The 26,885-nt window shown below is 50.1% G+C and overlaps 5 protein-coding genes across 5 annotated transcripts; 2 read left to right on the top strand and 3 right to left on the bottom strand.

The window, feature by feature from the left end:
* Positions 1–286: 286 nt before the first annotated feature.
* Positions 287–1,373, top strand: LDX57_010433 (alpha/beta hydrolase). Its single transcript, XM_046092184.1, has one exon. It carries the CDS (start codon positions 344–346, stop codon positions 1,148–1,150), a length of 807 nt encoding a protein of 268 aa, XP_045948162.1. The 5' UTR covers positions 287–343; the 3' UTR covers positions 1,151–1,373.
* A 123-nt stretch (positions 1,374–1,496) lies between these two features.
* On the bottom strand, positions 1,497–4,981 carry LDX57_010434 (uncharacterized protein). The gene is made up of 15 exons (XM_046092185.1): positions 4,823–4,981; positions 4,602–4,770; positions 4,461–4,548; positions 4,386–4,400; positions 4,214–4,327; positions 4,050–4,156; positions 3,862–3,989; positions 3,718–3,797; positions 3,518–3,645; positions 3,343–3,460; positions 3,169–3,286; positions 2,830–3,094; positions 2,714–2,768; positions 2,418–2,616; positions 1,497–2,360 (listed from the first exon to the last, which is right to left on the bottom strand). Exons 1-15 carry the CDS (start codon positions 4,914–4,916, stop codon positions 2,002–2,004), a joined length of 2,037 nt encoding a protein of 678 aa, XP_045948163.1. The 5' UTR covers positions 4,917–4,981; the 3' UTR covers positions 1,497–2,001.
* A 2,393-nt stretch (positions 4,982–7,374) lies between these two features.
* LDX57_010435 (proline racemase family protein) lies at positions 7,375–8,409 on the bottom strand (the record flags this gene model as incomplete). Its single annotated transcript, XM_046092186.1, has 1 exon — positions 7,375–8,409. One exon carries the CDS (start codon positions 8,407–8,409, stop codon positions 7,375–7,377), a length of 1,035 nt encoding a protein of 344 aa, XP_045948164.1.
* A 2,003-nt stretch (positions 8,410–10,412) lies between these two features.
* LDX57_010436 (uncharacterized protein) lies at positions 10,413–17,528 on the bottom strand (the record flags this gene model as incomplete). Its single annotated transcript, XM_046092187.1, has 1 exon — positions 10,413–17,528. The coding sequence occupies one exon, from the start codon at positions 17,526–17,528 to the stop codon at positions 10,413–10,415; it is 7,116 nt and encodes a 2,371-aa protein (XP_045948165.1).
* A 978-nt stretch (positions 17,529–18,506) lies between these two features.
* LDX57_010437 (uncharacterized protein) lies at positions 18,507–20,038 on the top strand (the record flags this gene model as incomplete). Its single annotated transcript, XM_046092188.1, has 4 exons — positions 18,507–18,668; positions 18,806–18,944; positions 19,002–19,034; positions 19,251–20,038. The coding sequence occupies 4 exons, from the start codon at positions 18,507–18,509 to the stop codon at positions 20,036–20,038; spliced, it is 1,122 nt and encodes a 373-aa protein (XP_045948166.1).
* Between the last annotated feature and the right edge of the window lie 6,847 nt (positions 20,039–26,885).

Genomic DNA, 26,885 nt, shown 5'->3' on the forward strand with positions numbered 1-26,885 from the left:
CTTCTCGGCCAACTCGCCGCAGCTAGTTCCCCATCAGATCAAACAAGTTGATACTCGCACCAATATCCTAGTCGAATCGGGTCATCTGGCCAACCGCAAGAAGAGAGTTAATTCTATATATATGTGCACAGGCTTACCGGGGTCAGTGTATGAGGCTGACAGTCCCAACATGTGGGCCAGGCAGTGCTTTATCCGTAGGAGGAATAGTGCAATTCTTTCTTCGTTAGGCTTCTGGCGATTTAAATTGGCCTTGTCCAACCCCTCCAACCCCGGTACCTACTTGTTGTCTTGTTCGTTTTGAACGATATTTTCCCTTCCCTTTCGATTCCTGCCAGCAGCAATCATGGATACAACTACCATTACCACTCCCACTACCATCGTCCTCGTCCACGGCGCCTGGCACCAACCATCTTCCTACAGTTCATTCATCACCGCCCTTCGCCGCCTCGGCCACGAAGTCCACGCCCCCCGCCTCCTTTCGATGAACGGCGCTCGGCCTCCAAACGCCGGTCTCAAGGAGGACAGCGATCTAATCCGCACGTACGTGGAGAGCCTCGTCTCTGCCGGCCGCGAGGTTCTGGTCCTACTCCACTCCTACGGCGGCCAGGTGGGGACCAACGCCCTATCCAACGGGCTTGGAGTCACCGCCCGTCGCGCGCAGGGCCTCCCCGGCGGCATCGTTCAACTCGTCTATATCGCCGGCTTCGCCCTCACCGAAGGTGTCTCCATGATCGACGTCGTCGTCTCGCACGGCCACGGCCACCTGATGGATTTGGCCTTTGACTTCGCCGAAGACCGGACATGTATTTCCCGAGACCCTAGGAATCTCATCGTCGGACCATCTCAGAAATCTGACGTGGAGACCGACGCCTACATTGCCACCTTCCAGCGGTGGAATGGAAACGGGTTTGATACCAAGTTGCAGAATGTCGCCTGGCGGCCGGAGGAGGGCGGCATTCCGCAGATCGGATACATCTACTCGTCCCAGGACATGACGGTGCCCTTGGATTACCAGAAGGAATTTGTCAAGACGATGCAGGACGCTGGATGTAAGGTGCGTACCTGGGAGTTGGAGACAGGCCATTGTCCCTTGTTCACTAAGTGTGGGGAGGTCGTGGAAATCGTTCACAATTTAGCGATCGGAAAGTAATTATTACTTCTTGACTTTAACTTATACGACTGTTGATAATTGCTCTCTTATTCTTGTTCTACTTTTCTCTCTCTCGGAATACAGTCGATAGATGCCCAATTAGAGAGGAGACGCAAAGTGTTACCTCTCCACATTTGGTCCAACCAGCTATAAAAGCGAGCTGGTAAGGATTGCTGAATGGGGGTCTGCGTTTCTTTTTTCCCTTGTAGTTTCTTTCTCTGTATGCATCCTCGTACTTCTGTCCTTTATCTATTCATTTATTTATTTTTAAGAATGAGGTCCTGAGAGGCTGACACGCCTTTTCTCTGAACATTAAAAATAGAGGCACTCTTTGTTTCGATTATAATTGGACGGCTTGATCATTAACTGCAAGAGACCACTGATAAATACAAGGACTGTACTAATTACTGGGATCCAAGATTGATGTCTTATGCATGGAGGCAGTGTTGCCTACATAAAATCAAATATTGGTTCAAAAGCATGTCCATTCAACTATATGAAATTTCGATCGAATATTTTTCCGAGGTAACAAGCTAATGATTCCAACAACAGACTGACAACCCCTCATTCTTTGCCTCATTCGCTTCCTAGGCCCCCGACCACCCCTCAAACGTAGTTGACCTTCAAGAGCCAATGATCGGGATTTGTCTTGATGTCCCAATCCAGGCCGAAACAGTCCGGGGGGTTCAGAATGCGCTCTCCGTAACCATAGTCCTTCCCGTCCTTGTCAAACAGTTGAAGATAGACCTCATCACCGTTCTGCACGTACGGAGAATGGTTTCCGACACCCGGATAGAACAGTTGAAACGTTGTAGCGTTTTCAAGCCTACCAGCCCAGATAATGCCGGTGTCTATAAAGCCACGTAGGATGGAGCTGGTGGCCAGCCAGGTGCTCCGCCCGTCGCCGGTGTTGGTCTTGTTGTAAATGCGGTAGGGGTGGTTATATTTGAGCTGCATAACAGAACCGGTTGATTAACAAAAAACTGAAAAATAATTGAGCACGACGTCAGTAGACAAAAGAGGCATACCTGTTTGTCTTCATTGGTGTTTGTGGTCTCGACATTAACGTAGAACTTCTGGTTCGTCGAGTTGTCGTTTGCCAGCAGCTTCACTGGAGCCGCTCCCTCGATAGATGGAATCAACTTGTTTAGATACGCCATGCGTTCTTCTGTCATCACCTTGGTCTTGGCGAGATCGTAGACAGTTTGTGCTACAGACACTCTATTAGCTAGGGCGTTCGGGCGGGGCAGGTATACTGGGGACATACTGAATTTGCCACCATCCGAGTTTTGCGGCGCAGTAAACATCTTCTGGTTGCGCATTGTCAAAGTGAATCCGATTGTGGTTTGGGAGGTGGTGGGCTTGATTTGACTTTCGTCGCGCAAGATATCGGCGAACTTCTGCTTGGTGCCCTGATATCCAGGGATGGTGGAGATCACGTCTTCAATGGAGAGGACACGCGATTGCTGCATTGCGGTGTTAGAGACTCACAACGAGGGATTAAACGAGAGATTAAAAGAAAAAGAGTGCAATAGATGATAGAATCTGAAGAGGTGCTCTTACCTTAACAGTTCGCCAGTTGTAGAAAGATCCAACCGTGTATGCCCACGCAGGGGGACTGCAGCGAATTAGATAAAATTATCAACAGCTCGAGGACGACAGGGAGGGAGAAAACACACTCATTGCACAACAGGGTATCACCACCCTTGGCTTCCCAGCAAACAGACTTGCTAGTAGAGGCTCCGGTGTTCTGGGAGCTGGAGTCGGACGATTGAGCATAGCTCATATTCGCCGATGCCTGCACGTAGGGCGATGAGAACGAGAGCGCCGCGGCCGCACGCATAGACTTGGCTTGTTCGGCTTTTCCAGCAGTCGTCGAGGCGGTGGATTCTTCGGAGGAATGAAGTCTTCCACCCAGCTCGATGCGGGTGGGGAAGAAGCGGCCTATTATTTCAGTTAATACTCCATACGCCGCGGAAGGATCATCTTAGTATGAGCATTGTCATCTTGGTCCATACCGTATTTGTCTTTGAAGTTATCGATGGCAGCGACCGAGTCGACAGATGCGAGATCGAGTTGACACTCCTCGGAAAGGTCAAGGCTGTAACGATCAAAATCGATCACAGCTCGTGGGAACTGTCAAGAATCGTAAGAGAGGGAACATCGATATTTTAGCCCAGGGGTACTCATACATTGTAGGTAATAGACATGACGCGAGTGTCATCACTCGAGCTCGACGACGATGAGGATGAATTATCTTCACCGTAGCTGGCAGAGAGACTTGCGCTTACACCGAACGCTCCACCCTCACTGTATTTGTGCCGGTCAGTGGAAACCAGACATGACATGGGAGAAAGGATGACCTACACAGCCAACTCCGCTGCGAGCTGTGACAGGGAGCTCTGGGCGATGGCTCGAGAGACAGACTTCGTCTTCTCGAACTGCTCAATGTATGAATCGTCTTCAATGCGGAATCGAGGGATGCGAAGCGTTTGCTGTTTTGGGATTTGTATTTCAGCAAAACTGAATGTTTTCTATCTGGAGTGCAAAATGGGACATAGCTATACCTTCTGCTTAGCGATAGAGTCGGAGGCCGCGCTGGCAGAGATCTGATAGTTCTGGAACAGACGTGGTTTGAGGGCAAAGGCTTGAATGTTACATCAGCATCGGCATCAGCATCAGGGGAGGGTGGAAGATGGCTGATGACATACCGGTATGCATTGAACGCTCCACTATTCTTCCGATCTTTCCTCCTGCGTCAATCACTCGGTACGCATTCAGCAGAGAATTGTTGCGAATGACGACACTCCATTGCGTCTCTGACATGTCCGCAGCATGACTGGATAGTAGAGCAGTGAGTCAGCAATCAGTGCTGTCTTGAGAGAGTGGGCCTTCTTACACAATGCTAAAGGTCGTGGTTGGATTCAGAAAGATATTGTGGCTGAAGCTGGTGGGCAGCTCTGGGGCCTTCGGCTGGGAAGCTGGCGGCAGCTCCGGGACTTTCTTCTACACATGAAAAAAGGGTTAGAAAGAGTCACAGAAGAGTGTTGCCGATTCACTTACGTCAATCGATACCTTAGCACCTCGGCTGGAGAGAGCTCGGATATGATCATAATCAATGATCTTTTCCGACTTGAGGTAAACCCTGTAGCTGTCGGCGTTGTCTTCCGCAATGTCCTTGAACTGGTCAGTACACCCAGCCTACAAGCTTCCCTGGTGAGAAGGTGAGACTTACTCCAACTTCGCTTGACTGTGTTCATTCAAGTCAGTTAATCAGCCATCTCTCAAAGCCTGTCGTGGTAGAACGCACCTTCTCATTCAATATACCGAGGTATGCCTTGAAGCTTGTAGTATCGAGGATCTTGGCACCTCGCTGATTACAGAAGGAGCTCCACACCCTATTGAAAGAATGAGACGCTTCAACTTCGTCTTAATATTGATGATTACTTACAAAGTCGGCTCCAGGACCCCCTCGGTAACCAGGAGTTCTCGGATGTCGGAGAGCTTGGTCGTGGACATGTCCGCATTCTTGAATGCAATACATGATTTTTCCTGAATGGTCTTGGTCTGATCACTCCACGAATAGACATGAAGGACCTGTTGCGGTTGTTCCGCAAGGTCTATCAGAGGTTAGAGGGTTGGGCTGTACTATATCCAAAGAGCGACACGTACTGCTGAATAGCTTTTCTATTTCCTTGTTCAAATCGATAACGATGTTGGTGGTCTCCTTTGCTGCACCTGCTGCACCTTTGAGAAGAGAAGCCATATTGAATGACGGGGCTCGTGAATTTGTTTTGAACTGTTTCAATAGCACTGGGATCCTCGCTCGTTGAGAAAAGGTCAAGAAGTTCCCCGGAAATGGCAGCGGCTTTATAGAATGAATGCCAAGGTCTGAGGTGCAGGTTAACTCGGTAGTACTGATAGCAATTCCGGGAATCACCCTTCATCAGTCATGAGGGGCTACATATGGCAATAGACCATGAATCTAACTGAGACAAGAAAATTGCATATTCCTGCCATAATCCTTGCAATCTTGCACAGGAAACCGCAATGTCCTTGTTTTAGCCTATCTTATTGGTGCTGGAGATAGTCTTCTTTACCCCGCTCGCAAAACTTGGATGTAGATAGCATCCTGCAGGCAGCTGAGCTGAAAACATGCAGTGTACTTTTGAAAGGATGCGAGCATAGTGGGCCTATCCCGGAAATTCAAAAGATGTTCCCTGATGGCGTTAGCATCAAGTTAGGGCCCCGCTTAGCCCACGGGCACCATCAGACTAGAGGAGATCACCGATTCAACCAGGGCCGCAGATCCGGGCTAACCTTGATAGCGCGCATGATTCTGGCCCGGCCCTATGCATGGATTATGGACCAAGGACAATAACCCCTCAATTATCTCGGGTTACCAGCGTGCAGCATTCGCCACTGTACCCTTGTCACCAACGCATCAATTGCCCCATCTCAGCTCGCTCTCCTCTTTTACAACCCCGCGCTATCAACGGAGAGGTGACGGATTGGGCACAGGCCGAATTTTGAAAGCGGTGCATCTGTATTCTGTGTACTTGCCCGCAGCCGTTCTCATCTCTCACTGACAAGAAAATTACTTTCCGAATATATCACGTCCAAGTAGAGCACACATCATGTCACACCACTGACTAATATCTTTGGATACCAGCCAACCGTAATGGGTACTTCATGCAGAGAACCAGGATTAAATAGAACTGCCATTGAGATTTTTGGCCTCTGAGGTGGGGAAGTAGACCAATTATCACGCCACTGATGCCATAGTACGCAAGCTCGATCTGCCATCTGCCAAATATTGACGAATCCCCAATCCTCAGCTCCCTCCCAGAGTAACTCTGCGACCGATCTTAGGCCAAAGCTCCAACACATCTCTTCGATGGCCAGGCGTAATTCTTGTTCGTCCCTTTTTGCCCAAACAATAATGCCTCATGGCGGATCAATTTGCGGGAACCTAGCCAGAGATCTATTTGTTTACTCTCGATGCATGCGGGATAGACCGGCGTCTTTTAGTACTGCTGCTGCGAGTGCTGTTGGTAAAGTTTTAGGACTGCCATGGCTTGGTGATACTGCGAAACTCGCATGAGTTGTTCAAGAGTGCCAGTGAGACTAACCATTCCATGTATGGATCTCTAAGCATAAGTGCTGGTCTTTCATGGATCTAGATCCGCTGGGAGGCAGCAAACTTCGCTGCATGAGGGGCATGACAAGTAGATCCAATAAATGATGGAGGGGACCGATGCTTACTCTTGCTTGAGCCGGATAAATGACTCAGATTAGGGGAGTTGTAATACAATGAGGGATGCAGCTGACGATAGAAGGTTTAGGTTTGCATTCTCCGCAATACTAGTGTCCTGTTATCGAATACTTTTGCTCCAGCCTCTGGTGGAAGCACAAAAAAACAAACAACCTCAGTATGGCGAGTACGGCGGGCAACAAAGAACGGCTGTAATATTTTCCTAGTAGTTGATAGTCACAGATGACGGCTTACGGAGTAGTTTAATTTTAAACCTTTTCGCTGTACATGAGCTACTCTATCCTCCTGGTGCTCAATGCACACAGGACTGTAGACCTACAAAGCGAAAACATAAATTTTCAAAGAACGTCGTAAGTTAAAGGTACTCATAAATAGGAGTGAAGAGACTTCTCCTTCTAGGAAATACGAAGACCTAATTGGGTTTACATTGGCTTTTATTGAAATCAGATGGTCCCGGAGAGGCTTATAATTGCAGTAGCGCTCGACGGAGCATGGGTCTCTCAGCCTTCTCGCCTCAATGTTGCAACGTGAAAGCAAGACACCTTGATTCTTATCAATTATTTCCTATATGTTTTACTATTGACTGAAACCAAGCACATACGACCACAGGGTGTGGAGAACAGGGCTTCCCGTCCGCTCAGCCGTACTTAAGCCACACGCCGGCCGGTTAGTAGTTGGGTGGGTGACCACCAGCGAATCCCGGCTGTTGTATGTTTTTGCTTCTATTACTTTTTTTTTTAATCTCTACTTAAAAGACAACATTACCTGCGGGCAGTCCTTATAGATCTTTTGCAACGCTGTGTGTATTGTGTGGGGCGTAAGGTGGGATCAATTAAGTTAGGTCCCGACCCCGTTGGTTGACATGATATATAGTGTAGAAAACATGAAGCCTTGTGTAGGCAAGTGTCTGTCTCTGCACTCAACTGCGTGGCATATTGGTGGCATTTCTCTATCTCGACACATGCCACGAATCGCCAACTCGAAATCCGTTTGGAAACGGATCACTTGGATCAAGAATGACTTGCTGGAAACCGGTGATCCAAGCACTTCCTTTAACAGTCGGTAGAACTGCATCATAATCTCCGACCTTCGTAGTTCCACGGATTGTGCCAATGAATTCAGTCCCAATGGGACTGAAATGGCGGAAAGCCTCTCCGACCGAAAGCTGGTTTCGAGCATGCAGCTGGGCCATCCGGGCGCATGTACCGGTTCCACAGGGGCTCCGGTCGAGGCGCCCCGGAGATACAACAGTGGCGTTGCGCGCTGTTTTTCCAGAGGGCTCGTCCTGTAATGGCTCCGTGAATACCAAGTTAGTCACGCCATTGATGCCCGAATTCTCCGGATGCACGGGGTGAATGGATTGTTGTACAGCGCGTTTGATCCTTTCGCCATACTGGACTAATCGCTCTCCATCGGCGGAGTTGATGGTCAGGCCTATCTGGCTGATATCGAGGATTGCATACATCATCCCACCCCAGACGATATCACACAGAACATTGCCGATGCCGGGAATCTCAACTTCCAAGTCAAGCTGGAACACAAAGGCAGGCACGTTGTCAAAGGCAACTGTTTTACATTTCCCTGTTTCGCATTCTGCAGTAACACAGACCAAGCCAGCCGCAGTGTCTAAATTCAACGTTGTGGTTGGTTCCTGCATTTGAACCATGCCAGTTTCCAGCAAAACCGTCGTGGTGCAAATAGTGTTAGATCCGGACATCGGGGGGTACTCCTCGCTCTCCATGATTATGAACCCTGCATCGGCTCGGGGGTCGCAAGGAGGTAGAACAAGGTTCACGTTCTTGGAGGGCCTACCACGCGGTTCATTCAGCATCAGCTGTCGGATCTCGTCTGCATTCTCCCAAAAGTACATCATTTTGTCAAACATAGTTTTCCCAGGGACATCCAGGACCCCACCGACGATAACATCGCCGACTTCACCAGCGGCATGCACACCGACGACATGAATCGTTCTTTGAGCACGCATTGCAAGGGCAAATGGTGAAAGGATAGCACACGAGTTTGAGCGTACTTTCTTGGCTCTTTGCTTTCGACGTATCGAACTCTGCAGCGTTGAGAAAATCGCTTCGGAATAATAAGCCCAACAGCTTATCAGGGCTTTCTCGGGACGGTGCTAGTTTATAAATTGCATCTGAGATAGTCACACATGCCCTATGAGTAGTAGATTCCGCGGAAGCGGAAGCAGAGCAAGCGGGGGACACTTTCGAACGGGGCAAGTTATTCCCGTGGTGATCCTGAAAAGAGCTGCGTACTAGAAAAGCACTGATCCTTCAACACGGCCTTATTCATCGGTCGTTGCTTCTGTCTAGAAGAGTATTTCTTTCATCGCGGTGCCTTAAGCCGTGTGCATTCCTGCGGGAGTCTCGGAAGGCGTAAGGTTGCATTCTGGCAAACTATCCGCAGTTGTATGCTTCTCCATGACTGATTCAAGGATGTCATCCTAGAAGAACCCTTTTATCATACGTCATCATCTTGGCTCAGTTTCGTTGTACTGGATCCAGTTCTTCAATGAATTTCATCATCCGCTGGATTTACTTATAAGTAATGATGGAACTCCAAAGGTGTAAAGTGCTTGTATTGATGAAAGATCTTGATGACCGGTGATCTTTGCGCTAAACCACATTAAGAACACGCGGGCCGCCGGAATTATTTCAAGGAGTCTCTAATTGAAGCATGTAGAATTGTTCTATAGAGAATACGGCACTGTTTTAACGGTTATAACCCACCATTCGACCTATAAAGACAGTGATGGGTCTTTATAACCTTCGCTATCTATTATTCTAATACTATTCTTTTATCGTTCAAGCCCGATGAGCAATTCTTGATATACGTTCCAAAGCCCAACACGATAGGATGCAATTTACTCGGTACAGCTCTGGGCAAATACAACAGAATAACTTGGTTATAATAAGGAAAGCACCCTGTGGGAAATGGCTTGGCATGTTGCAACCTAAGGCATCCTAGGATTCTACAGGAGACATTTCTATTTTCTGTCTACTCCCCGCTCCTGACGTCTTTTCATTCAAATGCCCCCAAACCGAGAGGTGAAAATCAAAGGACCAAAAATAAAACCAAAAACATACAACAGCCGGGATTCGCTGGTGGTCACCCACCCAACTACTAACCGGCCGGCGTGTGGCTTAAGTACGGCTGAGCGGACGGGAAGCCCTGTTCTCCACACCCTGTGGTCGTATGTACTCGCTTGGCCTAATTGATGATTTACATACTTCAAGTTTAGGCGATGGAAACTATGATTGCAAGATGTGATAGACGTTCACCATGTCCAATTGTAAAAACAAAGTGGTCGTCAAGAAAGGGAGATAATGTATAATTATAATTCAGGTCATTTTTACCTGCAGAGGCCCATAGTATGTACTATAGAATGTTAGTTGGGATAACTGGGGCAAGAGTTTTGATGATCCTGTTCAAGCCCGATGGATAATATATATTATAGGAATGTCGGGGAGCATTTCACTCTGGTCCCGGCAAACCTCACATTAAAGGAGATCGGTGAAAGGGTTGACACGGCTAAACCCCATTGTATATTCGCAAGCACCAGATGCCAGGACTGTTAAGTGACTCAAGTCAGTCATCAACACTATGGAGCGGCGGAGGCTTGATCCCTTTTCATGGAAATTTGTATTCTGGGGGCTTTAAATGGAAACTTTCGGACTAACGCTACGTCCCGCATCACGAAAATATGTACAACTAGTGTAGAGCCCGACGGCCCTAGCTAGCGAGGAAATAATGTCAACCAGCGTCACTACTGTCTAATAGGTGTGAAGAATTGTAAGAAGTCTCCCTCAAAATCCAGTACTGCTCATACTAGCGACACTGTGTACGTGGGTAGAGTATGCCACTTTGAAGTTTCAGGTTGTCCATCATTCTACCTGGGCACTCTCATGATAATAGTAAAGAATTGGAAGGAATTCTGTCGCTATATATACTGGTATCCTTACCGTGCCCCTTTTAAGCAGGCAGACCCTTCAAATCCTGTACAAGCATCTCGGGCTCACCGCAGATCTGTTGGAAGATGGTATCAAACAAGGAGATAGCGCGGAGCATTTCTTGCTCTGGAAGTACCTGTTCATCATAACAAGCGAAAACCTCAACTGAGCTCTTTTGGAGATAGCAGTGAAGTGACAGCGCGCGAACATGGAAGGCACCCGTTTGAGGAAGCAGCTCTTGCTCGGAGTATAGCGAAGACGGCTGCTCTGGCGGTTGGGGCTGGACGATCAGAAGCGTTTGGAGTGCGACCGCAGAAGTTGGACCGGTCGCCAATCTCGAGATATTTGGGTTTCCGTAGTGCTCATGAGGCAAGATCTTGACGTAGTTCTGCTGTGCTTTGCGAAGAGCTTCTATCACAGTCACCTCTGGATCGATGTAGAGACGATAGGGGAAGATGCCTAATGTAGGCGTCATCATCCTTTCGATCCCGGCAACTGGCGTACCCCTTCCAGCCGTACCAAGACCGAAAGCTACCTCTGAACTGCCAGTGTAAAGTGAGAGAACTTGGGCCCATGCCCAGCGGACTTTCGTGGACAGAGTAATTTGACCAGTGGCACGTTGAGGGATGGGGACCTTCCGAACTAAAGTGGCACTTGGATGGGGTGTGTAGTTGGACGAAGGAACTGGTGGGAAGTTAGGAGCTCGGAGATTCTTGAGCTCTTCAGTCCAGAACTGCTTGGCTGCACCCTTTGTTTGATTAATGTGCCTGATGAATGACGAGGTGGGTAGATGTTCCAGAGCAGCTCCAGAGTAAGCCCGCTCAAGCTCTTGCATCAACACAGCCAGTGACCACCCGTCATACATGGAGTGCTGGAGGCTTATCACAAGCCTGTGCTGATCACTTGATGGACGGCGCACAAAAGCAATTCGGAGCAAGGGCTTTCCAGTTGCAACGTCGATTGGAAGATCGGGCATAAAATCAGATACATCTTCAGTTGGTGGCTCATAAAATTCAATATCAACTCCTTCGCGAAGGACCACCTGGTGCATCTCATCTTTTCCATCAACGCTGATGATGCGAGTACGAAGCTGAGGATGCGCGAGTGTGGTCGTGTGCCAGGCCTTCCGCAGCAACTCAAGATCGATTGTCGATCGCAGATTATACGCAAACTGAGCGACGAGAGTACCTTTCTTACGGGCGCTGAAGAGGAAAAATGCATGTTGAAGGGGAGAGCAGGGGTAAATATCTTCGACTTCGTCTTGTGGAACGACACATTGCTCCATGGCCTGCTGAATGACTACCTGGCGTGATTCAGGGTTGTCACCGAGCAGGGCGAAGGGTTTCGGGATATCGGAAACGCCCAGGGGGAGATCGCAATGCATCACTTGCGCCATTGAGTCCAGGCGAGGATGCTGGAAAATATCCGCAACTGTGATATGATAATTCTGCTCCCGCAGCAGGCTCACCAGCATCATTGCTGCGACGGAGTCGCCTCCTCGGCGGAAGAAATTATCATCCATGCTGACGTCTTGCTCCTCCAAAGCAAGGGTGATAGCCACACCACGGCACAAAATAGACTCTGCTTCGTTGCTGGGATCTTTTCGAGCCGCTCTTGCCTGGAAACTGCCTGCCCATTGCTCGTGCAAACCTGTGCTGAGAACCTTACGCAGCTGGCCTCGGTCGGTCTTTCCACTCCGTGTTTGAGGGATTCGGGCCAGTGGTAAGTAAATAGAGGGCTCCATATAACTAGGGAGTGAAGCAGCCAAGTCAAGTTTGGCCTGGGAAACTGCGCTAGAAAAGGCGTCACAGGGGGGATGAAGCAGCTGTTGACTAGGTTCATCATCTCGAGGAGAAGCAGATAAACCATGATCCCAGTTTGTCTGGTATATAAATGCAGCCAATGCCTTTGTTCTTCCTTGATTCAACGAGGCTACCTCGGCAATAACTTCGGTGGCATTGGGAAAGACACGGCGAAGATGCTCCTCGACTTCGCCCAATTCGAGTCGCTGGCCACGGAGCTTGACCTGGCTGTCTTTACGCCCCTTGTACAATAGTGTGCCATCAGTAGCGTACTGGACAAGATCCCCAGTCTTGTATAGCTTTTCTTCCGATGCTACTTGCATAAACTGGGATAGCCAGCGAGGAGGTGGAATAAAAGCTGCTGCTGTCTGGTCTGGACGGTTCAGGTACCCGCGCGCTACCACTGGGCCTTGGATGACCAACTCTCCCACAACACCTACAGGGCAAAGCCTTTCATGATCCTTCGGCTCGACTACCCATGCGGTGGAGTTGGACATAGAATACCCAATGGCATGTGGTAGAGACCCTAAGGTGACAGGAGCCTGCACTGTTACATTGATTGTGCACTCGGCTGGTCCATACATGTTGATAAATTGGATGCCGGGTACGGCACCCCATCGCTGGATATCGAAGGCACTCAGTGCCTCTCCGCTCACTTTGAGGGTCTTCAAAGACGTAAGCCTCTCTGGCTGCAAAGTTCGTGTGACGGTGGGTGTCAAAGCAACATAATTAGCCTTTAATTCGTTGAGACTTTCCAAAAGACGATTTTGCCGACCCTCAAACGAGGGTATGCAAAGACACCCTCCTGCCATAAAGCAGACAATCAGATCCAATACGCTGACATCAAACGCAAACGATGCGTACTGAAACATCCTCATGTCGCTGTTCATGGGAGAATGACGTCTCATTGAGGCCCCAGTGGTACATAGGGAGCGGTGTTCAATCATCACACCCTTGGGCTTGCCAGTGGATCCTGACGTGAAGACTGCATATGCCATGTTTCTTGGGCCGACCGTCACAGTGTGCTCCCCATCCAGCCTATTGGCTGAAGGAATAGGTGACTGATTGTCAAGCAGAACAACATTAGAAACAAGAGAATTCGCAGTCTGCCGGTATGTCTGCGTCGATATTATCACAGTCGACCCTAGATCATTGCAGATCTCTTGCAATCTCTGCACGGGCTGAGACGGTTCAAGAAGAACAAAAGCTGCCCCAGCTTTGAGAATAGCTAGTAAAGAAATTGGTACCCAACGACTTTTGTCCATGAAGACTGGCACGAAAGTTTCCGAAGTCACACCTTCTAACGTAAGATACTGTGAAATAGTGGTAGATAATTCATCAAGTTCCTTGTAGGTCCATTTTCCGTCCCAGGCATCCACTGCTGGTGCAGAGGGTTGAGCCTGGCATTGTGCTTGGATAATCTCATGGGCACATTGATCAACAGAATGTGGGACACTCTTATTCAAATGTTTGATCATCGAGCGGTCGTCCTCAGAAATAAGCTCAAGGTCATCAATGCTACGATCAAAACCCGTCACAATTGCCTTCATAATGTGGCCGAACAGAGCACCGATCCTCTTCATTTGTGCAGTTGGAACGACGGAGGTGTATGCTTTGAGTCTCGTCGAGATGTCGTCTTCAGATACCATAACCTCTAAGCCGAGGTCAAACTCATTCGGATCATGTCTCGAGACTTCAGAAAGTGCCATGTCGTATTCATCCCCGTGGGCATTGGTGAAGAGTGGGTATTGAGTAATGCAAGTGTTGAACATTATCTCATCTCTGTCAAAGTTCAACGCTCGTCGGATATCGGCAAATGAAGCTCCCCTGTGTGTCAACCCAGTCCCAAAGTCCGATTGGATAGAGGACAAGATATCGGAAACAGTGGAGGTAGGTTCAAATCGCTGTCTGCAGATCATCAAATCAATCAAAGGTCCAACAGCATCCATTACCCCATCTATGGGTGCATCGCGACCGGAAATCAGATAACCAAAACAAACATCATCCGTACGGGTCACCGTGCGCAGAACAAGGCACCATGCGAGCTTGATAACGTTTGCTAACGTGGTTCCCGTGGCACGGGTGAATGTGTGGTAGGTTGCCGCTGAGCCGATATCAACCATAACACTCCTGAACTCATGACTGTGACGATTTTCAATTGGCTTGGACGGGGGTCCGTCTGAACTTTCTGTCGGAAACTGGCAGGAGTCCATGCCACCAAGGTATTCTTTCCAGTAGGATAGAGCACTATCATGAACTGTCTGCCTTTTGTAGTTCGTGTAGTCCGCATAATTGAAATTCAAAGGCGATAGCTGTTTCTCATTGTACAAAGCGCAAAAATCCCTAACAATAATTGACATTGACAGACCGTCTGTCACTGCATGGGTGAGTTCAATCTCAACGAATACTCGGCCATTGGATGCAATGTGAATGGAAAGCTGTGGTAGCAGTGAACTAGAGAGTTGAGTGTTCTGGTGCTGCTTGACAACACTCGGGGACTCCAATCTTTCCTCTAACCTGTAGATCTGAGGAGGGGCTTCATTCCTTAGCTGAACCTGTGCCGCGAAGACTTGAGGCTTTACATTTGTCACGAATATGGATCGAAGCATCGGGTGACGTTGGGTCAATTGCCTCCATGCACTTTTAAATCGCTCATGATCAACCGTGGCACCGCTTTTGGCTAACTGGGCCTCATAGAGAACCCTCAGTGTATGCTGATCGGGGCTTTTTAGTTGACTCATCAGTATTCCCTCCTGCATTGGGGAGCATAGGTGAATTGCTTCCACCTCGTCCACCGGAAACCCGAGATTGTTCACTTGCTCGAAAACAGCAGAAGTAGGAATATCCTCACTTATTGATTTCCAAGGAGCTTGCTCTGGCGCCTGTTTTACCAGTTCGGCCAGTTCGGCAATAGTGCCGTGGTCCAAAATATCCTGAACAGTCAAAGAGATGCCAGCGCTTCGACACATCTGGACCAGCCGAATAGCCTGTATTGAGTCACCCCCAAGTTTGATAAATGGTTCATTGATCCCAAGATCATCAGGATAGCGGTTGAGAACCTCACAGAACAATGTGTGCAACAACCTCTGGATATCGGTTTGCGGCTGAACACGTGGCTCGTCATTGGCGTGAACATAGACTTCCAGCTCTTGCCAGGTCATTCCCGCGGCATGCTTCTTCAATGCTAGACGATCGGTTTTACCGGATGGAGTCTTCGGGATTCGGGCCAGTGGTATGTAAATGCTCGGCACCATGAAATCAGGCAGTGTTGCGCGAACTAGGACATCAAGCCTCGCTGTTTCCGTCTGGAAGGACCGAGTAGGTGGCACGAATGGAGAACATGAGGTGAGCTGATCTCCTGCATTGGAAGCTGCGTAGATGAAACAGATCAAGATGGTCGTCCCTTCCATGTCTGATGGAGAGATGGCCTCAGTAATTACTGTCTCGTCGGGTGCCAGATGCGGACGAATAGTGCTTTCAACCTCGCCAAGTTCGACTCTTTTCCCGCGGATTTTCACTTGCATATCTTTGCGGCCAATGTACACAATAGAGCCATCTTCCACATACCTCGCAAGGTCCCCAGTTCTCAGCATTAGGCGAGGAACCGGATCGGGGGAGGAATGAAGAACCCATCCTGGAGGTTCAATATACATGGCGGCCGTCTTTTCTGGGTCATTCAAATATCCTTGACTCACATTCTCTCCGTCAAATAATATCTCTCCGATCGAACCAACAGGAGCGGGGATCTGTAGGTTAAGAGGGTCTGCGAGCCATATGCGACCAGAAGGGGAAATCCCTATATTTTGAGAGTGCTTTGACACTTGGAGTTCTGTAGTGCATGCGCCACCAGCTATTTCAGACAGCCCATATCCTGACACAAGCTTGACTGACCCTGTCCACTTAGTTAATACGGCCTCACTTATTGGCTCTCCAGCCAAGCACAATGCGCGCAGTTCTTTGACCTGAGCCGGATCCATGGCTTTGCTCGCTGATGGTGTCATGATAGTAACTGTTACTTGGAAACGATTCATAGCCGCCTCCAAATCGTTCATCAGGTCATGTTGCGACGCGATGCACATTGTCGCTCCTAAGATCAAGGGTAAAACCATGTCCATCAACGAGGCAGCGAAGATGGACGGGGCAAATTGGAGAACCCTGCTGGACGGGTACATCTCGAAGGCGGGTGCTTGATTTACCAACGCAGACAGAGATCGGTGAGTGTGAACAACTCCTTTCGGGCGACCGGTACTGCCAGACGTAAACATGACATATGCGCAGCGTTCCAGGTCGGTCGCAGGAAGTTCTTCTTGCAGCTGATCGAGTTCTGGCAGACCCGCGATGAACGATTGAGTCAACTCCAGAGCTGGAACATGAACACGCTCAAAAATAGCAGTGAATTGTGGCGAGGTCATTGACAGTGGCGACTGTGTCATATCCGCAATGATTTGCATACGTGCTGTGGGATAATGAGGACTAACGGGGACGAAGGCTGCGCCCGCTTTGAGGATGGACACCACGGCAATAATCGCATTCACCGTCTTCTCGAAGCCCACAAGGACCAACGAGTTCTCTCCAATCCCAAGGCCCCGCAGATAGTGTGCCAGTCGACTTGTTACATTGTCAAACTCCGCATAGGTGAGGTTGCCGTCCCATGCACAAATCGCTGGGTGCGCTGGCTGCTGAAGAACATGCTTTTTGATCGCGTCTACGACAGGAACGACTTCAGTTGTCCGCGGGCGTTTATTCCATTCAGGCAGTTGATATTTGCCGCTTTCGCTCAGAAGATCGAGATCTTTCACTGCTCGGCTCGGGTTCTGGATCATTTCATGGATAGCAGTTTCAACGGAGCAAACGAGATTGTTTGCATGCCATGATGAAATCCCCGACGAATGGAACAACCAGAGCCCCGACGAGGAGATAGATAAAACAAAATGCAGTTTTGGCATCTTCAAGTTCAATGTTTCATCATCCTCCCTTATGTTAAATGCAACTCCGGTATTGCATCCCAATTTATCGGGCGAGGACTCGAGGGGACTCGATGTCGTCGAACTGAATTTGTTGGTCACAAGGTCGACAACCGATATATCTGGGTCGATTGTTGTTTCGCAAACGCTGGATAATGTGGTGTTGACAGCGTCGTTATTGCCGATAGCGAATGCCACGCAGTGAGAAGAGCTATACCGACTCAGGACAATCGCCCAGGCCTGTTGGCACAAGGCAGACAGTTTGAAGCCCTGGCATTCACAGCTCGCGGCAGCATCTTCATCAAGCGCACAGCGGATCCTCCGCCATGCCTGGCCTTCGCTTTCTCTGTAGTCAAAATCCAGAAAAGTCATTTTAGAAGCTTCACTCGCATTCACGAGTTGCAAAGAGAAGGGAAACAGATGAGAGCACTGTTCTCACCTTGCCAGAGTTATCGAGGTCTCCCTGTCCACTAGCCCCACTAGCTCGTTGACCGAACCTTTCCGGGGAGTGAATCCGGAAATGGTAATTCCGTATGGAGCATAAGGTTAGTAAATCCAATAGTGTGGGTGATTCTGCACTGTCTTTGTTGCTGGGACTGGTGGACCTCCCAAAAGAACACAATGAGCCCACTGGCCCCTTTCAGTTCTGGTGCGATCCTAGACAGTGTTTTGGGTTATTGGGGACCAACCAGTGTCTGCAGCGGCATGCACCTACCAAATAATACGCCACATAGCGGGGCGTACTCCGTATTATTAGAGATCTGCTCAGGCGCCTAGGGCTACTGCTTCACTAGTGTACTATCTTTAGGCTTTAGCCCATCTGGGTGGGGCGATCACTAGGGCTTGAGTGACGACGATCTCTTCGATCTCGTGAGATCTGGGATCTGCGATCGGGAACTCTTCACTCGAGTCGAGCAGAAGGGCACCGGTTTCGGTTTGAAAAATATTCGCCATCCATCATTTGGTCGGGAACACGCACAAAACTTGTGTGTGTGTTTCAGTCATGGCGAGCAGATCTCAACCAACCACATACACATATACCTAAACATATTTGTCGAGCCAATTGGCTGTTAGGGCCACTTTTAGGATCGTCACTTTGTTCATCGACTCCACAGTGCGTCGGCTAGACAGAAGCAAGAGGCAGGAGCCGAGCTTTTTCATTGCCTTAGACAGCTATATTAGTGCATCATTCTATCTCGCGATCGGCCAGTAACAAGCCGAGATCAGCGATCAGTTGTCCGATCCACTGGCAATTATAAAATACTGGATGTACCGGTTTCGTTTGCCCGTAGGGAAAAGTTGCGTTTGAAGTTACCTCATCGATTGTTGGAGGCGTCAGCCAAAATCGCCATGACCTATTTTCCTTTCTTGATCACCGAACATGTCATCGATGGTCAATATATTCGAGAATATCCACGGGCCACTGTGTCCCAGTCTGCTCGCCTGAAACTGGCAATCAAGAAGTACACCCCGATCGACAACACGAACCCCCAACCTGGCGACGTGACAATTGTGGGTGCGCATGGGGGAGGATTTCCCAAAGTATATTTCCACACCGATCCTTTAACGGTGTAATTGAATACTACGACTAGTAGTACTGGTCGCCTTCAAGTTGTGAGTTTGAAGCGTCTAGCTAACTTGGCTGGCAGGAGTTATATGAACCACTGTGGGAAGACCTCCTGGCACAAAGTCACGGGCAAGGGTTTCGAATTGGATCTATCTGGATTGCTGATACGGCGAATCTCGGTGCCAGTGGTATCATAAATGAGAACGACTTGGGTGACGACCGTAAGTCCTGATCGATATACCCGCTATTCTGACTTAAACTAAGCTCATCATTCAAAGCATCATGGCTGGATCACAGTCGTGATCTGCTATGTATGATCAATCATTTTCGCGACGAGATGCCACGACCTATTATTGGAGTGGGACATAGTATGGGGGCCGGGCAGCTGTGAGTTTTGAAAGCTGGTCGGGTCCGAGTCTATGATATTCATACTAATCGGTTAACAGTGCGCTTCTATCGTTGATGCATCCTCGTCTGTTTACATCCTTGATTTTAACGGAACCGGTGATTGTACCAGACACTTATAGTGGACATGGTCCCATGCTTTCATTACTCTCTCTCAAGAGGCGCGATACATGGCCTTCCCGATCTGCAGCTATCGAATCTGCAAAAAAGACACAAACGATGGGACCCACGTGTCCTTGAGCGATGGATACAACATGCATACCGTGATCTCCCTACCGTTCTTTATCCCCGAGGCGACACGGACGATATCTTGTATCTGAACGCGAGCGATCCTCCAGTGACGTTAGCCAGTTCCAAGCATCAAGAAGTCATGCAATATATCCGACCTAACTTCGGAGTGGTCAGGTTATCAGGGCAAAGGAAGCCAGAGAAATCTTCGTCGCATGGTATCCTAGACCAGCCTGACGTGATTGGACCTCCTATCAAAACAACACCCTTCTACCGAAGTGAGCCTGCAATTGCTTGGAAACTCCTTGAGCACATTCGACCCTCGGTCCTGTATATTTTCGGAGAACGGAGCCCAATATCGACAGCATACATTCGTACTGAACTGACACAGAGGACGGGTGCAGGTATCGGAGGCAATGGTGGAATCGATAAGTCGAAGGTGAAGGAATCTCTTATTGCGCGCTCGGGTCATCAAGCTCCCCTGGAGGACGTAAGAGCTACAGCATCGTCGATTGGGGAGTGGATCGGGCCAGCTGTGCGCGAATGGAAAGAACTTGAAGAGCGCATTGCTCAAACATGGGAGAATCAGACTGCGAAGGATAAGTTGAGTGTTTCTGTCGAGTGGCTGCCTTACCTGGAATCCGCCTGTCGATTGCCTGCACTTGAGCCATCGAAGCTCTAATCGTAAATGCTGGCACTTTTCCCGCATGTGAATTTCGAAGCTATCTTAATACAGCTGACCACCGTAAAAATACATCGTATTAGTACCCAAAGCTATATCTAAATGCGGTTCTCTCAAGCGAGCAAAGCCCATGATCAAGTTGCTATACACGTAATTATCCTAGACTCAACAAAGCTATAGATTTAGCCAGGCCCTATTCTCCACACCCAAAGGTCGTATTTCCTTGATAGAACACCATTCTGGGTTTTATTGCAACTATTCACTAATGCTATCTACTCATCCTGTTTGATAGCCTCGCTCTTTCCCACGACCAAAACCGCCAGATCCTCTAAACTTGGACTACTCGAGATATCCAGTGCCGACACGTTTGACTGAAATGCCCTCGATATCCACTGTCTCAATTCCACAGCTAGTAATGAATCCACCCCCTGTAGAGCCAACGACCGCTGCGTATCAATGTCTCCAGCAGGAACATCCAACGCGTAGCCGAGTTTCTGAGTAAGTCCGTTAATAACCACCGATGGAGCATCGCCGGGGTCCGTCTTCATGAAGATGGCGTGCCAGTGTCCTGCACTTGTTGCCACCGCGGCCGTAGGATCCGTCGTTGCAAGGGTGGCGTCAAACTGATCCGCAGGGTCCTGTGGCAGCGCGCGGAAGAGAGCTCGCTCGGTCATCCAAACGGGGACGTCGACGTGTTGTGCGCGCAATTGAGCAGGTGAGACGAGTCCAACGAGGACTTGATCGCTTTCTGCTAACTCATCGGTCTGTGGCGCGTTGGGAGGCTGGCAACACTGCTCCAGAATAGAGTGGAATTCCTTCTCCGAAATATCTTCCATAACTGGGACATTCTCCTGGTGGCGAGAGTATTGCGCGTTTTCGGCAATGACGCCAACTTCGCCCATGCGACCTAAGTCGACGGCGGTGGCACGCTGACCGATCGATCGACGGTACCTAGCGAATGCATCTTGGAAGGTGTTTCCGGCTGCGTAGTTTGCCTGGGAAATGGTCCCTACGACACCGGCGAGCGAGGATAATATGATGAAGAAGTCGAGTCCGGATGGGAGGGCAGTGTGCAAGTTTTCGGTGCTTTGGACCTTGGAGCGGATGGTCGTTTCCCATTGCTTGAAGGTGAGCATTTCGAAGATGGCATCCTGCGAGCCAGGATTAGCGGTATTCTTTTGAGAGTGGGCCAGTTGTGACGATGAAGAGCCATTGGAGGGGATGACGGGTATATTTACCTGCAAAACCATCGTCGCCTGCAAGCAACCCCTTATTGGGGGCATATCCCGACATTGCTCAAGCGTGGTCGACAAGGCATCTGCGTCAGCTACATCACACTTCGGCGCTCGTACTGAAACACCCTGCGAGGCGAGCTTCCCTATCAGCTGCAGAGCGGCATCGGTTCGGGGTCCAGATCTGGACAGCAAGATCAAGTTCTTAGCTCCCATGGAAGCCATCCATTGTGCTGCGCTACGTCCAAGACCACCTAGTCCGCCGGCAATAACGTATGTTGCGTCTGATGGGAAGGTGTATGACGGAACATGGGGAAGAGATACCTGCATATATTAGTTAGTCAGGCTCCGGGGAGAGAAGAGAGTATCCACTTACCGGCACAATGTGCTGTGGCTCAACGTCAATAACTAATTTTCCTGTATGTTTGCCACTTTGCATGAGACGTAGTGCCTCCTCTAGCGAAGACAGAGGGAACTGTTGCAGTGGCCATGGCGCATGCAATGTCCCAACTTGTAGCATGTCCATGACCGGACCAAGAGAAGACTGAATCAGAGATGGTCGGTCGCGACACATATGATCGACTGCGACCAGAAAGAAGGAAACATTCTTCGCAAAATTGACCATGGGGAGTTTCGAGTTGCCATCGACATCCGCTTTTCCGAGTTCCACGAAACGCCCGTACGGCGCGATGCATTCCCAGGACGCAATGAGGCCGTCCCCGGACAGTGAATTCAGTATAACGTCAACGCCTTGGTTATTGGTCATGCGCTGGATATGCCGAGAAAATGTGGTGTCTCGACTGTATAGGATATGATCTTCTGGGATATTGTATTTCTCCTGCAAGAAGCTAGCCTTGTCTGGGGATCCAACGGTAACGAAGACCTCCGCACCAATTGACTGGGCGACCTGGATGGCCATTTGCCCTGTGCCACCGGCTCCCGAGTGAATCAGAATAGTCTCATTCTTTTCCAAACGGGCCAAGTTCACGAGGGAATGGTAGGCAGTCACACCGGGTATCGGTAGCGCTGCTGCAACAGACAGCGATAGACCCTCTGGAACACGACAAGCCTGTCTGTAGTCGCATCTGGCGAGCGTACGCACACATCCCAGAATAGCGGCGCAAACGAAGTCACCGACTTGGACGTCCTTGCACTTGGAACCGACCCGCTTCACAACGCCAGCGCATTCGCATCCTAGGGTATCACCGTCGGATAGCTTGCCGAGCATCACGAACACGTCTCGGAAATTGATGCCGAATGACTTTACCTCGATTTCGATTTCAGTAGAAGACAGACCATGAGTATACTCCGTATCCTCAACGAAGATCATGGAGCTTGCATCGAGAAACCCTGGATTTGTCAATGATAGGGTTAGGGGGACATGCTGTTGGAAAGGGCGCCATTTCGTGGGAGCCTGGGTTTGCTCAAACAAGCGATCGTTGCGAAGGGGTTCTTCCACAGCTCGGCCAACGTGTAGAAGTCCATTTTTCTCGCGGTACTCAATCTCTTCATCCTTGGCACGGCTTGCTTGCCTCTTCAGAATGAGTGTATCGATGTGCCGGAGCACTGCATTCGGGTCATCAATGTGATCTTCCAGTGCCAGGGTAATAAAGGATAAGCGGTCATTTTCAGTGCACAGAACTTTGGCTAGGCCTTCAATCATGTGGGTTCGGGGCGACATGCGATCGGTCTGACTTGAGGCTGTTACCCAGATAACATCCTGCGCTTGGCACAGGAACCCGTGAAGTCGCTTGAATGTCGCCTCGGGCAGTTCGGCAAGGATTGAGCCTTCGATTTCAGGTAAGAACACGACTAAAGGGCTATCTCTGAGATCAACCTGATTGATCGACTCAAGAGGTAGCGACTCTACCGCGACCGTGTGTTTCTCATATCGCGCGCGGATCTCAGCGACTATCTGGGCCTGCAACTTTGACTCGGGATTCACGACACAGACGACCCGTTTTCGTTTTTCTCCAAGAAGCTGCAAGGGGCCTATACCCGATGCAGTGGCAATTAAGACGCTATGCTCTTGACATCGCTTGTTCTTGTAATCGGGAAATGAAAGGTCCAAACCATTGAATCCGTTCGCGCCAAGAATCTCAGCCCATTTCTCTTCTGAGACGCAGGCGCCGTGTTCGCGGTATGCTTCTTTGCCTAGTAACATAGTTATGAGCTGCTGATCTCTAGATGTGAGTAAAAGACCTACCCATCCACCATCCAGGTAACGTGCCGAAAATGAAGCTGTTCCGAAGAATGTCCGGGTTCGTTACTTCAAGGAGTACCAATTTTCCGCCCCTGAAAGAATGTCAATAATGTCCCGATAAGGCAGGAAATAGCAGCTTACGGTTTCAACAGCTGCCTAACGTTTCGCGTCGCAGCTTCAAGATCTGTAGTTGCGTGAAGCACCTGGTTTGATTAGTAACGTATAGCAATCTTAGAGTTACACGGCGAAACATACCCATGCACCAACAATCAAATCATAGCTGCCCAGCTCAAAACCTTGCTCTTCTGGAGAAGCCTCGATATCAAGCGTCTGAAAGTTGATTTTGCTTCCATGGGTTGAAAACCGCTCGCGCGCATTTGCAAACAATGATTCCGAGATGTCAGTGTAATTATAGCGCGCCACGCGACTCCCCTGCTCGGTGGCTAATGCTTCAAGGATATGCCCCGTAACAGACCCCGTTCCTGCTCCTATTTCAAGAACATTGAGACCTGGCTTTTCGTGCGCCAGTGCTTTCAGGTACCTATGGAGATGACCCGGACGAAGCATACGGTCGCAGACGATCTGGTAGTGGTGGGCCGCAAGGTCATCGTGGTATAGCAGATCGAGAGGGTCAACCGTACCGCTAATAACACCTTGTATGTTTTGAGCAGCGAGAACGGGGAGATTGCCTTCGGACGATAAAAATTTGATGTCGTTGCCGAATTGCTCAGCCAAGCCCACGTCGTTAGGCGATTCGACGAGTGGGTGTTGAATCGCGGTTGAAGCAACGCCGAGATCGTATCGCTTCAACTGCCACTTGAGCCAGGCAACATATTTCTGCAAATGCGATGGCATACTCAATACAAATTTCTCGTCCAACTTCTGGATTACGTGACGAACAGATGCCAGCAGAAGAACTTCGAGTTGGTCAAAAAAGGCCACCGGTTCCTCCACCTCGCTGGGTACGTCGCACCACGCGCGAAGCTGCTCCTTCGTCATCATACTCAATGAAGGCTGCCACTCAACGGTCCCACAGAGCTGTTTTGCCTGTTTCTCGGTCGGGTTGGCATTATTCGCGGACATCGAAGTGGTCTCCATACTTGTAATCCACACCTTGACATCCCCGCTTTCATCCAAAGCGACCACGTGGGTGTCAGTGCCACGGAGACCCTTAAACTTCGAGCGAGCATATGCCTTCAGCGTCGATGTCGATGGACTCGACGCGCCTGACGCCGCAATCCACGCCTTACGCACTCGGGTCGAGGCCAGCCCTGTCGTGACCATCTTCTCGCCGCCGTTCGTGAGAGCCACCAGACCGAGCTGGCCCAATCCGTCCAGCGTGGCCGGATGCACGACATGCTCCTCTCGCGTCTGCTGAGACTGTTCTTTATTCCATTCAAACACCTTGATTTCACCCGCTGCATCGGTCTTACCGTCCCAGGACAGGTTCTGCATAACCTGGAATGCAGGCCCGTAGTGCAGGCCATTGTCTCGAAGAGTCTGGTACATCCTATCTGTTGGGACTGGTAGCTGGCTCCGTGCTTTCGTGTCGTTCAACCGTTCCATATGGTATTGGGAGTCCAGTTTCGCTTGTCTCCTTGCAATATCCCATTCCCCTTCTGGGTTTGAACTCGCATACTGCACCGACATCACCCCCCGACACGCCTCCGTCCACTGCTCCCCGACAGGGACGTAGATCCGAAACTCGAATGAATGCGACGATTTGTCCTGACTCTGTCGGACAGCGCGCATATACACATCCGCCTGCGTACGGCCCACCGCGTCGATCACGATCGGGTGCGTGAACGTCGCATCGTGCAGATAATAGCCCGATTTCTCGCGCGCAGGATCTGCCAGCCGCGCGGCGCCTTCGATGGCCATGGCGATCATTCCGGTCGCAGGATAAATCGGCTTGCCGTTGACAGCATGATCCAGAACCCAGGGCATCTGAGCAGGGTCGAAGAAGGTGCGCCAGCGGGTTTCTCCCGGATGAGATTCCGGGGTGGGTGCTCCGAGAAGTTCCGTTCGCTTGTGTGAGCGGAGGCGCACGTTCCTTGTCTCTGGTGTTTCGTACCAGTAGCGACGGCTGTGGTTGAAGGGGTAGGCGGGGAGGTTGATGAAGAGTTTGGTGTGTTCTTGCTTCAAGGTGACTTGAGACGTTTGATTCACGTCCGTTATCGGGATGGAGTGTCCGACTGAATGCAGAGTACCCATGGCGATTTGGAAAGCTGAGAGTGAGCTCATGCGACGGTCTAGTGTGCTGGCATATCGAACGGTAGTATTATTATTGCCGGTCGGGGCACGCAAGATTTCGCGGAACGGGCGTTGCAGGGCGCCGTGGGGACCAACTTCTAGCCATTCGGTGACACCCTGCTTTCCAGGGGCCCCGAGCTTTCGAGCCCTGGGGTTCTGCGGTTGCGATAGGCCGCCCGCGATCGCGCCGCTGAAGTTCACGGGCTCCACCATGTTCCGCACCCAGTACGCCGGGGTGGATAGGATGTTGAGGTCGGCGATGGCCAATCCTGTAACTGATGATATGAAGGTTGTCTTCCGGGATGGCGATCCAGCCTGCAGACCCTTCAGGGCCTCCTCGTAGGCGTCGGCAATGACGCGCATCTGCGGCGTGTGGTAGGCGACGCCGGTTCGCAGCCGCCGATATCGAATGTTGTTAGCATCTAACAGCAACTGGAGTTGAGTCAATAGATCGCTATGACCAGAGATGGTCACACTATCCGGGCTGTTGATACAAGCGACGTATATCCCTCCAGTCGTTGCTCGAGACATCACGTCGTCAAGATAGGGCTGGGCAGCGTCACGGGACAGCGGGAGGGCCATCATGCCGCCGGTGTCATTCTCGCGTCGCAGACGACTGGCGTATACGCCGCGGAAGTAGGATACCTTGCAGGCGGAGACTAAAGATAGTGCACCGGCCGCATAGCTGCTGCGGTTAGTATTTATCTGTCAACACTCAAGGGCAAACTCACGCAGCTGCAATTTCACCGGATGAATGTCCCACCACCTTGGTCGGACACAGTCCGAGCGCTGACAGCAGATTGACCAGCGAGATCTGCAACGCCGTTGTCAAGGGCTGTGCATATTCGGGGTCGTTGATATCGAATGTGTTGGTCTCGGATTGACCCAGGAGATCTGTGCGATTTTAGCAACGGCTACTTGTCGGATGCTCTTGCTGTCTTCATACCGCTTGCAGACCACGTACACCCAAATGACTTGAATGCCTCGCCACAGAGATCTAAACTGCGCCGAAACTCTGGATAGAAGATGAGTTCCCTTCCCATTCCGTAAAACTGCGCCCCTTGACCGGTGAAAATATAGCCAAGCGTCGGTGTTGTCACAGCTTGAACCGGTTTCGAGATAATAGTCTTCAGGCTTTTCAACGCCTTCATTTCATCAG

This window comes from Aspergillus melleus (genome assembly GCF_016097325.1).
Source record: "Aspergillus melleus strain CBS 546.65 chromosome Unknown contig6, whole genome shotgun sequence".
NCBI classification, from domain to species: Eukaryota; Fungi; Ascomycota; class Eurotiomycetes; order Eurotiales; family Aspergillaceae; genus Aspergillus; species Aspergillus melleus.